Source organism: Tursiops truncatus, chromosome 13 (genome assembly GCF_011762595.2).
Source record: "Tursiops truncatus isolate mTurTru1 chromosome 13, mTurTru1.mat.Y, whole genome shotgun sequence".
In the NCBI taxonomy this organism is placed as follows: Eukaryota; Metazoa; Chordata; class Mammalia; order Artiodactyla; family Delphinidae; genus Tursiops; species Tursiops truncatus.
Genome location: NC_047046.1, coordinates 11,284,424 through 11,300,348, shown reverse-complemented (window position 1 = coordinate 11,300,348; position 15,925 = coordinate 11,284,424). Strand labels below are relative to the sequence as shown.

General features: G+C 44.1%; 1 protein-coding gene across 1 annotated transcript in view; it reads right to left on the bottom strand.

The window, feature by feature from the left end:
* The window catches only part of KSR2 (kinase suppressor of ras 2), a 404,068-nt gene that overhangs the window by 319,029 nt on the left and 69,114 nt on the right, over positions 1–15,925 (bottom strand). The window contains exon 2 of the mRNA XM_033836923.2: positions 1,503–1,643. Coding sequence (XP_033692814.1) covers positions 1,503–1,643 — 141 coding nt within the window. The remainder of the gene's footprint in view (positions 1–1,502; positions 1,644–15,925) is intronic.

Sequence of the window (15,925 nt, the reverse complement as noted above, 5' to 3'; positions counted from 1 at the left end):
TTTATGGGACCTTTCATTTTAAGGATATTCACACGAAACCGCCATCCTGGGAATGATATTAAGAAACAGAGACTCCTTCACCATCTGGTGCGTATGCACAAGATGCAGGCGGAGGGGGGAGAGGGGAATGTGAGGCTTCTGTACCCCCAGCTCAGGACTGTTATATGTAGCAGGTTCGGGCAAGATCACATTGGGAACAAGGTCTAAAAAGACAAAAGGATCTTCCAGGCCTCTTTGAGCAGGAAGCAGGGGGTGCCTTGAGAAATGGCACTTGGTCCTGCAGGTGAGGAGGGCGCCCAGAACGCCCTCTCCCCAGCTCAGGGAGGCCCCCCAACAGGAAAACGAGGAGAAAGCACCGTGCTTCCCACTTCACACTCTGGAGTCCATCTGAGCTGGGGTTTCCTGCTAGCCCCGCCCACTCACGAGCAGGGCAACTCCCTCCATCTTCTAGCCTCGGTTTCCTGCTCTGTACAATGGGGTAAAAGTCATACCTACCTCAAAAGGTCGTTGTGAGGGTCTGAACAGTCTCAAGAGTTGAGATCCTGCATGTAAAACCCTCAATACTATGCCTGGCACTGAAGATTCAATGAATGAGAGCTGATTTTATTAGGAAAGTTTCCACCCACTCACTGAAAACAAGGGGGGACCCAAGATCCCAGAGGGTAAGGAAATCTCACCATCCTTGAAACCTTAAGGAGGTGATCCACTCCTGGAGCGTGGACACAAGACAACAGGTGTTCTGATTTTGTCACTAGAAAACCTATTACTTCCAAAGTTTTCAGTAACAGCAACAACAATAATAAGTTGACATTTCCTGGGTACTATTAGGTTGCAGACTATGGGCTGAACATTTTACACAGATCATCTTATTTTATCATGCCAACTACTTAAGAAGAGGAGACAACCATTACCCCATTGAACAGATGAGAAAACCAATGTCCTAAGATATGCTGCCCAGTATGGTGGCCACTGGCCACATTAATGAACATTAAATACAATTAAAACTTGAGTTCCTCAGTCACAGGCACTAACCACAATTCAAGTGCTCAGTAGCTACATGTGGCTGGTGGCTACCACATCAGGCAGCACAGATATGAAATATTTCCACCATAGTAGAACATTCTGCTGGACAGCACTGGTCTAAGAGGTAAAGTGATTTGGCCCAGGAGGCTGAGTCCTTAAGAGGCAGAGCTGAAAGCGGGTCTATCTGACTCTAGGTCCACACTCTTTTTTTTTTTTGGCCACACCTCACAGCATGTGGGATCTTAGTTCCCTGACCAGGGATCGAACCTAAGCCTGGATTCTTAACCACTGCACCGCCAGGGAAGTCCCTAGAACCACACTCTTAATGACCCCATTCAGACAGCATCAGAGGTGCTCCGTGCCCGCATCCAACGCGTACTTAAGTCCTACTATGAGCCAGACACAGCCAAACACCCACTGCCTGAGGGGGCTGGCTGCCGGCCAGTAAGGGGCAGAGGGCAGGGGTCGCCTCCAGTCACCTCCAGGACTTCCTTCCGCACGTCGACGATCCGGAACCAGTGCCGGAGCTGGGGGAAGCCGTCCAGCTCGGCATTGCGTTCCTGCAGGGCTACCTTCTTTTTGCAGGACAGCTGCCGGCTGAAGTACTTCACCAGCTTGCTCTGCGGAGACACAGAGAACAGAGGACATGTCTCAGAGGCACTGCCACAAGGAGGAGAGGCAAGCATCTCCCCAATGTCCCCTCCGCACCCCAACTCCGTGTTTTAAAGACCGGTTCAACTGCAGTGAGACCCAGTTTCCATTCATGTCCCAACTGTGTTGGTGAAGATGGGCAAACAGGCAGGTTCCAAGATTCTGCTGGGGAGCACGGCGTGCGTTGTACCCGTGTAGTGGGGGCGGGGTTTGGACTGTATCCATCCACATCTCCACTGCACCAATCCTTTGACCTTCACAGTTGCACTTGTAGGAACTCCTCCCACAGACACCCCATCCTGTGCCAAATGACTGTGGAGAAGGATATTTCCTACAGTTCTGTTTGCAATGGCAAAAGATTGCAAACACCCTGAGGGGCCATCGGTAGGAGACTCATCATAAATGAGGATACACGCACACAGCGGAACTCTATGCAGCTGTAAAACAAAAAGAGGAAGTGTGCTGTGTACTAAGACAAGATATGCTGATAAATAAAAATAAATACTCTCTCATTCATGTGGGAAATGTTTACATTTGTGTATCTTTGTAAATGCAGACGCTCTCTGGAAAGATCCCTAATCTTCTAGGGAAGGAAAGAGGAAGGGAGGGGGACAGAGGTGAGAGGAACATTTTGTTTAACCCCTTTTTTACTATTTCAGTCTTAAGTCACATGCAAGTATTCATAAATTAACAAATACTTTTAAAGTGAGGTGGACCCCGGGACTTCCCTGGAGGTCCAGTGGTTAAGACTCCATGCTTCCACCGCAGGGGGGCACAGATTCGATCCCTCATCCAGGAACTAAGATCCGCATGCTGCCTGGTGTGGGCAAAAAATAAATTTAAAAAATAAAATAAAATGAGATGGACCTGAACCCATGCTTCTAGAGGGATGCCATGCCATGAAAAAGGAAAGGTTTTTTTTTTTATTGCCTATTATGTAAAAACTAACAACATTAACAAAAGAAAGGCAATAGGTGTGCATGAGCAGAGAAAAAAGTGTGCAAGACACACCCAGCCTGCCAAGTTGGGATGGGGAAGCTCTATAGATGGGGTGAGAAAAAAACGGTTGTATTTCTTTATATATTTTTGCTTTGTTTCAATAGTTACTCAAAGCATGTTTCATTTTTGTGATTTAAAAGCTATTTAATAAAGATAATTCAATGAAACAAAAATAAAAATCCTTAGTTATACAAATGCTTTTGACATTTTAAAGCACCTGTCAGCCAATATTTATCAAGAAGGGGGTCCCAGAATTCTAGGATCACATCATTTGGAGCAGGGCATGACAGCAGTGGGCACCTGTTTCTGTCTAGCTGGTCTCCATACAAAGACTATTTCAGCTTTCTTTTGGGGAGCCTCCTTCTTCGGCTCCCAGTTCATATGGCTGAGGTGAGGCTGGCTTCACCCACCCACCCCACCACCACCGGGCTGCAGGGTGGGCATGTGACCCAGGTCTGGCTGCAGCCTTTGGAGCAGAAGTAACAAGTAAGCCAGGCTGGGCCGCCGAGAAACCTCCCCATCAACCCTTCCCAAGCACTCAGAGGACAGCTCCCACTTCCCACTGGAATTGTCAGGAGGGCGCCAACGAAGCCAGGAGCTGGCGGGGCATCCCTGTTGCCATCGAGGAGAGCTCACCTGACACTGAAGCCCACTGGAAGAAATCAGAAAACTGGTGCTTAAGTTAACGTTAATTTTATTCACCTCACTAGTAAAGAGAAAGTTGCCATTCTTTTTTTTTTTTAACGGAGATTTTTTAAATTAATTTATATTTTTGGCCGTGCCGCGCAGCATGTGGGATCTTAGTTCCCCAACCAGGGATCAAACCCGTGCCCCCTGCAGTGGAAGCACGGAGTCTTAACCACTGGACCACCAGGGAAGTCCCAAAGTTGCCATTCTTGATCAGCCCACATTCTATTGCAATAACGGCACAAAAATCACCTTATGCTAATGTACCTAGAATGCTTTTCATTTAGAATCTCAATTCCGAGTGTTAGAATAGAAAATTTCAAAAAGAATATGTTTTTTCTCTAGCTTATTTCTGAATGAATAGGGTCTGACCTACTGAGACTTCAAAGCTGGGCTCTCAACTAAGACATCCATAGAACTTTCATGTCTCTCGTTTTATTTTACGACTTGTTTTAACTATTCTCTTTACACAGGTATGGAAAACCACACAAAAGAAAGAAGTACACTTTGACACGTTCCCCATCATTCTTTGAGCACTTCCTTACTCTCTGACACCACAAAATTTTCTAGGGTCATCTTATTCTTTTCCTGACCCAACCCTGGAATCCATCGTTTCTCCAAGGAGTGTTGGTTCCTCTGAGCGGAATATGGTATTCAGAAGCCAAGATCTGGGTACTTGGTGAGATTATTGATACCGGGGTGTCATCATTTCCAGTCCCCTTAGTAGACAGCCTAGGCAACATATGTATGAGCAATGCATATGTGAATACGTAGATACACAAATCTGCACCTATATTTATTTTGCTATTTATATGTATTGATAACTGATACCTCTAATCCCAATCCAACACCATGGGGTTTATTCTAGCATTTTCCCTCCCCACATTTGTATCACTCTTCTCAGGCAGTGAGAAAAACAATCCTCAATATACTTATTTATTGGCTCCGTCTGCTGAATTTAGCGAATTCCCTAACTCCACCAGGCCACTGCCCTGCCTGGGTGCTGCCCTCATGAACCCTGACCCCTGCTGGGCTGCCCTCTCACCCTAGTTCTGCTGCCTGCCTTGTTTTTGTTTTTGTTTTTTGCGGTACGCGGGCCTCTCACTGATGCAGCCTCTCCCGTTGCGGAGCACAGGCTCCGGACGCGCAGGCTCAGCGGCCATGGCTCACGGGCCCAGCTGCTCCGCAGCATGTGGGGTCTTCCCAGACCGGGGCACGAACCCGTGTCCCCTGCATCGGCAGGCGGACTCTCAACCACTGTGCCACCAGGGAAGATCTTGTTTTTGTTTTTGTTTTAATTGAAGTATAACTGATTTACAGTGTTGTGTTAGTTTCTGGTGTACAGCAAAGTGATTCAGATATAGATATAGATATGTATATATCTATCTATATATATTCTTTTTCATATTCTTTTCCATTATGGTTTATCACAGGATATTGAATATAGTTCCCTGTGCTCTACAGTAGGACCTTGCTGTTTATCCATCCTATACACAATAGTTTGCAACTCTTAGTCTCAAACTCCCAGTCCATCCCTCCTCTACCCCGCCCTTGGCAACCATAAGGCTGTTCTCTATGTCTGTGAGTCTGTTTCTGTTTTGTAGATAAGTTCATTTGTGTCATATTTTAGATTTCACATATAAGTGATATCACATGGTATTTTTCTTTCTCTTTCTGACTTCGCTTAGCATGATAATCTCTAGTTGCATACATATAGCTTCAAATGACATTATTTCATTCTTTTTTATGGCTCAGTAGTAGTCCACTGTATATACGTACCACATCTTCTTTACCCATTCACCTGTCGATGGACATTTAAGTTGTTTCCATATCTTCGCTATTGTAAACTCTTCTGCTTATGAACACTGGGGTGCATGTATCTTTTCAAATTACGGTTTTCTCTAGATACGTGCCTAGGAGTGGGATTGCTGGGTCATATGGCCATGCCTTGTTGTTGTTGCTGTTGTTTCAGATATTGATGTTTGCCGATGGATTCTCAAATCCAATATCCAGGCACCACCCCCAACTCTGCTCTGGTTTCACACGCTGAGAAGCGGACACGAGTGAAACTGATTTAATCTCGGTGTCAAATGTCCAAAATGGTCATTTCACCAGCTACATGTGGCTAACTGAACATTTAGGGTATTGCTATAGGGTGATTAAGGAATGGAATTTTAAATTTTATTTAATTTAAATTTGAAAATGGAAGCCACGTGCAGCATTTTTCTGTTAAACATAAACTTATCATTTTGATAGAGCTACATTTTACTTTAACTTTGACATTTTAGGGTCTGAATTGAGATGTGCTGTAAGTGTAAAATACACATTGGATTTCAAAGACTTGATAGGAAAAAAGTAACATAAAATATCTCATTAATATTTTTACATGGATTACATGTTTCAATGATAATCTTTTGGATACATTGGGTTAGATAAAATATATTACTAAAATGAATTTCAGCTGTTTATTAATGTGGCTACTAGAAAATTTTAAATTATACATTTGGTTCACATCTGTCACCCTCATTATATTTCTAAGGGACAGTGTTGCTCTAGGGCTTTATCCTAAAGAAATAATTAAGGATATTCATGAAGTCTTGCTCCAAGTGGATAATAGCCATGAAAGATTAGAAACAATCCAACTCTTCAGTGATAAGAGCTGATGTAAATAAATTACAATGTATTCATATAGTTGCATACCATTTAAAGATGTACAAAATATGTATAATATTTGTAATGTATAAATAATGTATTAAAAGTTTTATAAAGCTATACGAGTATAGATGCAAAAAGCCTTGGGAGGGTATATAACAAAATTAAGATTACGGGTGACCCATTTTTTTCCTGTTTGCACATCTGTAGCAATCTTAGAAAATACGATGTATATGCATTAGCTGCTTATCAATGGAAAAAAATGTTTGGATAAGGTTGGCAATATTTTTTAACGCTGATGCTATCCAATGTCAATGAGAATGTGAGAAACCATTGAGAATGCCACCAGAAAGCAATTTGATTTGGAAGTATCAACATTTTTTTTTCAATTGAAGTATAGTTGACTTACAATGTTGTGTTAATTTCTGCTGTATAGCAAAGTGATTCAGTTATACATATACATATATATATATATATATATATATATATATATATACACATTCTTGTAAAAATTATTTTCCATTATGGTTCACCACAGGATACTGAATATAGTTCCCTGTGCTGTACAGTAGGACCTTGTTGTTATCCTTTCTACCTATAATGGTTTGCATCTGCTAACCCCAAACTCCCAATCCATCCCTAACTCCCTCCGCCCTGGCAACCACAAGTCTGTTCTCTATGTCTGAGAGTCTGTTTCTATTTCATAGATATATTCATTTGTGTCGTATTTTAGATTCCACATATAAGTGATATCATATGGTATTTGTCTTTCTCTGACTTACATCACTTAGTCTGATCATCTCTAAGTTCATCCGTGTAGCTGCAAATGGCATGATTTCATTCTTTTTTATGGCTGTAAGTAGTATTCCATTGTAAACATGTACCACATCTTCTTTATCCATTCATCTGTCAATGGACATTTAGCAGGATTGATGGAACCATGTCACTGCTCAAACACCCATGCTTGAAGAGCAGCATTTCCCAAGTGTCGGTACCACTGATAACTTGGGGTGGTACCCAGGCATGGCAACATTGGGTCCCATAATGAGCACATTCTTTCCTGTCCTAATCTCCCTGCAGCCATCTAATTATATATCAAAGAGACAGTCTCAGTTCAGTGATATTATGTCTTTAACACCTAACACTGGCTAATCTCTCTTTATAACAGACAGCAGGACACAGACTCACAGCCCTGGGCAGGTAACAGTATTTAACAACTTAATGATACATGTTCATCGTATTTATTTTCTTGATTGTCTTCCATTTATGGCAAGTGATACTAGTTTTCTATTACAATAGTTGTACAAAGCTTTAATTTTAGATACATGTATGTTTTTAGAAAATTGGGTTTGGTTGATAGCAAAATACACAGATATGACAAAAAGTACGATGGTGACACAAACTGATGAGTTTGGGCAACACTGTCCTATAGAGTAATGTTCAAACTCTTTTGACTATTATTTGGGGTTCATCTCAACTCCATTATTCTCCTTGCCTCTCATTTCCATGCAATTCCCTAAACACGTCACCTCTCTATGCATTTGCTCAGGCTCCTCCTACCTAAAAGTCCTTTCCATATCCCCCTGTGGTAGATGTAAAGAGGACCTGAATCCTTTACCCCTCCTATCTCCACATCCTTTGCGATATGACTTTGCAGTGAACTCACTAAACAGGCAGAATCGGTACCAGCACCCAACCAGTGTGACTTGCCTCCGCCAAGAGAAAGAGGCCTCGTGCGTTTCTGCTTGCTCTCTTGAATCTCCATGAGAATGTGCCCAGGCTGGTCAGCTAGTCGCTGAAGGATGAGAAACTACACAGAGCAAAGTCAAGTTTTCACAGACATCCAAGCCAAAGCCATCCTAGCTCAGCCAAAAGCAAATTGTTGCCTGGGGCTGGCTATGAGCGAGCCCAGTCAACATCAGAAGAGCCACTAATCTTCAGGGAACCAATTAAAGTTTATATTGTCCACAACTAAGGGTTTGTGATTGTTATGCAGCATTAATGGAACCCATAGCTAATTGATATACCACCCCATCAACTCATGAAAATCTGACTTTCTCTCCAAAGCCCATCTCAGATGTCACCTTCTCCAGCAAGTCTTTATCGATTCTTCTCTGGCATTTTATTTGTGCATACGCTATAATAAAATTTATTACTGTTTTCCTTGCATTATAATTGGTGAGTAATGAAGACACAGGAGTCTTAAAGGATTAAGGAGCCCTTTTCAGATTTGGAAGAGTAAATGAAATAAGCATAACGATAAAAATAAAAGTACCGGGGCTTCCCTGGTGGCGCAGTGGTTGAGAGTCCTCCTGCCGATGCAGGGGACATGGGTTCGTGCCCCGGTCCGGGAAGATCCCACATGCCGCGGAGCGGCTGGGCCCGTGAGCCATGGCCGCTGAGCCTGCGCGTCCAGAGCCTGTGCTCCGCAACGGGAGAGGCCACAACAATGAGAGGCCCGCGTACCGCAAAAATAAATAAATAAAAATAAAAGTACCATTATTGAGCACTTCCGTGTGCTCTTACATGTATCATGTTAATATATCCTCACATCCCCCAGAGCTAGGTGCTGTCAAGATCTACATTTTACAGATGAAGAAATGATGCCCAGAGAAATTAAGTCATTTGCTCACCATCACACAACTTAAGTAGAGAGCTAGGATTCAAACCCAAGTCTGATTCCAAAGCGCCAATATTGCAGAAAAGATAACTTTATTTTAGTTTACTTTACTTATTTAATAAACACATCGATATATTTTCTTTGTAAAGAAGAAGCTAGAACGCTTCAGATAAAGCCAAAGCTCCCTGTGACCACTACTCCCACTGATGCTGGCCTCCTTCTCCCTGAAGATAATGGGGGTAACTATTGAGATCTGGTTGGTGTCCTTCTTTCCATACCTTTTCCTATGTACTTTCACATATATGTACATACATGTAGAAACTCTGCAGTGTTGTTTGATGGGTAGGTTTGTGGGTCTTTTCACATAAATTGTATCATACTTTTTTCCCTTGGTAGCAAGCCTCCAGGATCTCTCCCTGTTTTTTCATACTTTTTCATACTACCTCTTTCCTTTTAATCTTCCGCATGAGGCATTCTTTTGATACCAGGGTCAAAAGTCCATGATGAGAGCATCTCTGGGATGTCTGCTGGGGGCATCTTTGTCAGTTACCATAAAGCATTCTGGGGAATAATGGCCATGATCGCGCAGCCACCGTGCACTGAATACTCACAGTGTGCCGGCGCTGTGAGATAAATGCTTTGAATGTGTTTGTTTGTTTTTAAATCCACACAGCAATGCTAGCTGTGAGGCCGGTGTTCTGAGCCCATTCTGTGAATGAAAAACCTGAGGCAACAAAAACATTAAACCGCTTGCCTGGATCCACAAAGCTAGGGTATGATCCCAAAGTTCCCTTCTTTACCAGGATGCTGCACTCTGAGTTGCTCATAGGTCCTTCCCACCAAATGGGAAATCCAAAAGTTGGCTATCAACCCCTCAAGGGCAGGGAGACAGTCTCACTCGTTTTGGGAAGCCTACTAGGTGTTGTGGGAGAAGTGCGTTTCTGAATTCCAGTTCTGAGGCTTGGGCAAGTCATATCAGCTCCCTGGGCCTCCACTTTCTCATCTGTGAAATGGGCATATATCACCTTTGCTCACATGCCTGCTGAGGCATCACATGAGATAATGTCTGTGCAGAAGACAGGCTGAGCCCCACCGCACCCCACCCCTCACAAAACGACGCGTCCTAGCTATTTGCTGAAGGAATGTTTGGATTCTGGGGAGGAGTTTCCAGGGTCACACAGAGACTGGACCTACACCTGCCCAGAAGCCAGAATCAAGGGGCATCCCCACTATGATGCATTAGAATGGAGGAGACAGATGGGTGTAGGAAGCAGATGGAGTGTGAGGCGGCAGCCACAGGTCCAGGGCTTCCCCTTGAGCCAAAGAGGAATACAGATCACCTTTCCGGACAAGAGCATGGCTAGTCCAAGAAGGGAAAACCCCAGAAAACTGCCCAGAACGTGAAGTTGGACTGGCCAGAGATGGCGCAGAACTTCCCAAATGGGGATCCTGGGGATCAGCAGCTCTTTCCACCAGGTCCCCAGGGCTGGTGCTGCAGGATAGTCACAGCTGTCAGCTAACAGGGGCTCTCTCTGAGCCAGGTGCCATGATAAGCACTTTTTATGAATTATCGATTTAATTCTCACAGTGACATTGCAGCATAGGTCCAATCACTGCCCCACTCCACAACTGAGAAAATCAAGGCTCAGAAAGGTTAAATAACTTGCCCAACGTCACTGAGCTACTGAGTGCATGAATCAAGATATGAACCCAAGTCTAACAAACCCTTAGTTATTGACGCACAAAGAATGTTATGGTCCACTGCCAAGTGCAACAACACAACAGGAACAGTATAAGCCCATTTTCTGAATATGAACTGCATGTACGTACAGGCACACGCACACACACGAGACTAGAAGGCAGTGTTCCAAAATGTTAGCAGCTGCATCTCTGGGTTATTATCTCTGCATCTCTGTGCATGTGTATCTTGGAATTTTTCTATAAGCTTGAATTATCTATATAACAATTAGTCACAAATGTCATGAAAATCAGACCCTTGCCAACAGTAAAGATGTGGGTCATTCACAATGTTAGCCATTTCATTAAATAAATTTTAAATATATCTATATAATATATATAAATATTTATATATAAATACACACACATACATATCCCCATTTTACAGATGAGGAAACTGAGGGCCATGGAGCTTTAAGTAGCTCTCCTAAGGCACTAGAACATTTTACAAGGTAGTTCCCTCTTTCCCTAATTTCCTGACCATAAAAACCACCTGGAAGTGTTTGCTAAAAAATCAAACTTCCAGACCCACGCCCTAGAAATTCCGATCCAGGGAATCTGGAGAAAGCCCAGGAATCCATAGAAACGCAAGCACCCCAATGGTTCTGAGCATCAGGCAAGCAGGAGAAACATCCATCTACTGTCTGAATTATGTAATGAAGGCAGTTTGTTTCTCAGACAAGCTTAAGCGTCCAGACCCTTGGGCAACAAAATCAGGGCAGAAAACCAGTTCTGGAAGCTGGGGTGCAGCACCCTGCCAGCAGCACCCTTCAAGGGCTGGGGGCTCAGCTGCACAGCAGGCCTTTACCAAGCAGCTCTGAGGGAGGAGTCCTCATCAAGGCCCAGGGTATCCAAAGAGCAGGCCGCACCAGCCCAGGCCTGAAGGGGCTCCCAGTGGGGCAGATGAGACAGCCGTGCAAACACAATCAAGAGGCGGCGGACAGGAGTCAGAGCAGAAGGGCAGCCAGGGTTCAGCACAGGCACCAAGGATGCAAAATTACGAGAACAGCCTCTTACAAAGCAATGTTCCAAGATCACAGGATGACAGAGATGGGAGAGTTCTACGTTTATCCTAAGAGAAGTAAGACTTCTCATTCGTTCATTTAAGCTTGTGTAGGTACTTTCTAAATACAAAGAGCTGGCGGGTGGGGGGAATACGAGATCAATTACACACACACACCCCCACCCCTGCACCTGCCCTAAGACAGGACTATTCAAGTGCCAGGAAGGCCCCGAAGGTCAGCCCCCTTCAGTGAAGGACAGAAATTGAGAGCAGTTAGACACTTTAATGGCTACTTGACAGGGTAATTTTATGTCTGTTGAATCTGATAGTTTTAAAGTGAGGCTTCTATTTTGTTTGGGGTTTGGGGTCCATTTCATTTTTCTAGCAAGTCATTTTTATCATATTTTATGAGTATTGGCTCCAAAGTACCAGGAAAGAAAAAAACTGACCCTTCCCCACACGAGGTGTGAGAGGCACTGACCTCCACTTGAGGAATTTTCAGGGATTGATCTTAATCTCCCTACATCACTAACCAAATTATTTTCCAAAATGGTTCTAAAGATACTGCTTTATAAGAGCATCATGACAATGCTGAAGTGGGTGTTGGATTGTTATTAACAAAATTCTGCAGGTGGGGAAACTGATGCTCAGAGGCTTGGGAACTGTGTCCAAGCTCATAACTAAAGAAGCAGGAGGGTCGGGATTTGAACTCGGGCTCTGATTTCCAGTTCCGTGCCCTCTTCACCATAACACTCTGCTGAAGTGGAGAGTCTAAACCATCTAGAGGTCAAGGTTGTGAAACACAATTAGTAAAGGGCTTTGGTATGTCCTCACCCTGCCAGGTGTCCTAATTTATTTTTAGGTCACCCTCAATTCAAGACCATGCAGAGCTGAACTGAAAAAAGTCCAAAGAAATGACATCTTCAAGTGAATAAACACTGGACTCCTGGAAATAACACATCCAAGCTGAGCCCACCATGGGCCCCTGCACTGTCCCGTACAAAGTAAGGACTCCTGGGCTTGGGGTCAGAAGGATCACAGGACTTTGAGAGTAGGAACCCAGAGATGCAGTTCCCCATCTTCCCACCAGGGGGCAGCCTGGCACTTTCCAGCAGATGGAAAATTTTTTGCGACCTCACTGGATCTGAGCATCTTCAGTGCCTTATTACTGTACTTGGTATTAGCATGATGGTAAATTTAGCAGCATAAACAAAAAAAATGTTTAAAGTCAAGACATGTGACAGAGCTATAAATAATCATGTCTGAAATTTCTAATGTGAAAACGGGTAACTTTTCACTCAGAATCTAAACCTAGATAAACCCAGAGACCCATGGGCAAGCCCTGGGGTTTGGTTTGCTGGAGTCCAAAACCTTCACCACTTAGATGTTTAAAAAAAAAAACCAGAAAAGACTAAAGCAGAGTCCGTGGAAACTGGAAAGGAGTGCAATACAGCTTGAGGGTCTGTCATCTTCCACGAATCATCTCGTGTAAACCTCATGGCAACGGCCATTTTACACATTAGGAAACTGAGGCTCAGGGATGAGCTGGCCTTAAAATCACACAGATGAAGAGCCCTCTGTAACCCTCAGGGCTGCCTGTCAGCAAGCACCCACACTGCTGCCTTCTCTTTAGCAGGAATCCACTGCTAACGGAGAGCTCAAAGCCCTGAATCTGAACCGTCCACGTCTCCCCACTGCTCAGAGTTCTTGCCCTCCGGCCTTGAGACATAAACGGCATTTTCCTGTCTTCCGGGTGTCATCCCTTCCCAACTGTCCCCCAATGTCACCGTCACAACACCCTGTTTTTTCCTCGGGAGCACTCATCGCTATCCCATAAATTATCCTGTTTATTGGTTTCCATGGTTACCCCCATCTCACACACCCATCAGAATGTCAGCTCCAAAGAGCACGGGCTTTGCCTGTCTCTCCCCGCAGCGTTCAGATCAGTGCCTGGCATACAAGACATTTTTCTTGGTTGGTCTATGAACCAACATCATTGGGGGTCGGGGGGGTCAGGCCTCTACCCAGAAATCCCAACTCCTTTTCCAGCCGGCGCTGCACGTTCAGAACGGAGCCCTGGCTCTGCGGCCCAGGCTCTTTGAGGGTAAAGAAATCGCCAGCGGCCCGACGCCTTCCCGCGGTTGCCAGGGCGACCATTGTCATAACATCTCCGGCGCTGGGAGGACCAGCTGACAGCGGAGAGAATTGACTCTCTAACGTCTCAAGTAACCGGCGATTTGTAACTGCAGGCAAATTCGCTGCTGACGGCTGGAGGCCTGGGAGACGCGCCCTTCTTCTTCTTCCCACCCCATCCCAGTAAGGACAGGATCCCTCAGGCGGAAGCCAGCCCGACCCACCAGTCCAGCGCTGGCCTCCCGGAATGCCGCACCGCGGCCGGCTCCCTCTGCCCGAAACTGCCCTGCCTTTTAAAGCCCTCAATGCACCTGATGGCTTTTCCTTTTCTTTACATTATTACTGCTTATGAATACTACAAACAGCAGGGAAAAAAGAGTTGACATATTTAATGAGCAATTACTTAGATGCCAGCCCCACTGGTAACTTCCTCACATAATGATAACTACAACTTTAATATTTTTGCTATAACAATACATTTTGCTATAACATATTTATAGTACATCTATATACTATATAACATATACAATTTATTATATATTAATATATGTATTATTATATATTATTGTATATTATATATAGTATATCTGTATAATATATATCCATAGATAAGAGTTCATAGATATATAATACATAAGATAATTTTAAACATATTATATTATACAGCATATATTATATATTTATAATAATAAAATTGACATTTGTTGACACTTTTTATATGCCAGCCCTGTGCCTACTGCTTTAGTTACGTTGAGAACAATGTTATTATCAATAAACTATTATACAATAATATATTCATAATCATAGCTAAATTTAATTGAGCACTTACCATGTGCCAGGCATTGCAGTAAGTGCTTTGTTAATGTTATTTGATTGTCATATGAACCGTAAGAGCCAAGAACTTTATCATCCCCATTTTTATTTTTTTAATTTTTTAATTTTTTTTTGGCCGCGCTGCACCACTTGCAGGATCTTAGTTCCCCAACCCGGGATCGAACCCATGCTCCCTGAAGTGGAAGCGCGCAGCCCTAACCACTGGACCACCAAGGAAGTCCCTATTCCCATTTTTGAGATGAGAAAATGGAGGCACAGAGTGACGATGTAACTTACCTAAGGTCACGAGGGTAACAAGTAGGTGCTGAGTTTGCCCCTGAGCCTGTCACGTTCCTTATTTTCATTCCATTAAGTGACAATACTTTACAGTTGTCAACCTTTAGCTCCCTTAGGGGAGCTTGTTAAGAACACACAGGCTGAGCCCTGCTCCCCCCGACCCAAACATGCGGAACCAAATACTCCTGGGGACAGGGGGCTTCTCATCTCATTTCTTTTAAACAAGGTCCCCAGGTAGTTCTGACAGACACAAGAAGTCCAGAACCACTGCCGAGGGGTTCTTTATCAGTCATTGCCACTGCAGTGCCAATTAGGTGATCTGATTAAACGAGGGAGTCTGGAGGGGTTGAAATTCCAGAGAGGGCAGAGTGATGTATGTAGGACCAATCATCCTGAAAATGAGAAGAAGCAGCGGGAAAAATAAGATTGCAGGGTTCCCTCAGGCAAACTTAGTTTGTGCCCCAGCTGTAACCTCTCCCAGCCTTTCTGGAACAAGGACAGCCTGCATGAAGAGTAATAAATAATAGCACACATTTCTGTCCAGGGCCAGGTTTAGGGGGGGAAAGCCAGACAGTTGAAAAGACCTCCCCCGACCATCCCCCTTCTTCCCCCTTAATCATTCACCAAGGACCAAGCTGTACAGAGAAATATAAGCTTGCAGAGTGGGGACCCACACTTTGTACCTACACTTTGAGCATGAAACTTCCTGGCAAGTGACAAAGATAGATGAAGTTGCCAAAAATTGAAAAAAAAAGCCAATGGGTGGGCACTGCACAAGAGGTGGTGTGGCTGGGAGGAATCCCACAGAAGTTCTGGGAGGTGATGGCTGTGGTTCCTGGGCAGCTGGGGGGACAGAGCCAGACTTAAAAAAGTAGCAGCCAGACCTGTGGAAGGTCTGCCCTAGGCCAGATGTTGCCTTACTCTTCACTGCCCGAACGAGAGGGAAAGTAGAACTAAGACCCCAGGCATAAAGCAAGAACAGACGACACAAGGGAAAAACACAAAACCTGCGTACACTGAAAGCACGTCTCATTTGGGCAACCACTTCACCTTGACCGTGGAAACCTATTCCATCTAGAGCTGTGCTTTCCAATACACCAGCCACTGAGCACACGTGGCCCTGTAAAGGTAAATTTAAATTAACTAAAATTACATAATTAATCAACATAGTGACTAAACAAGGTTAGGGCAGCTTATGGGCACCACTGACAAAAATCCAGAAAGCAGCCTTACTGGACATTAAGTGACCTCAGGCAATCAGAGAATTCACCTCCCAAAAATGTCATTAGACTTGAAGCTGAGAATTGTGT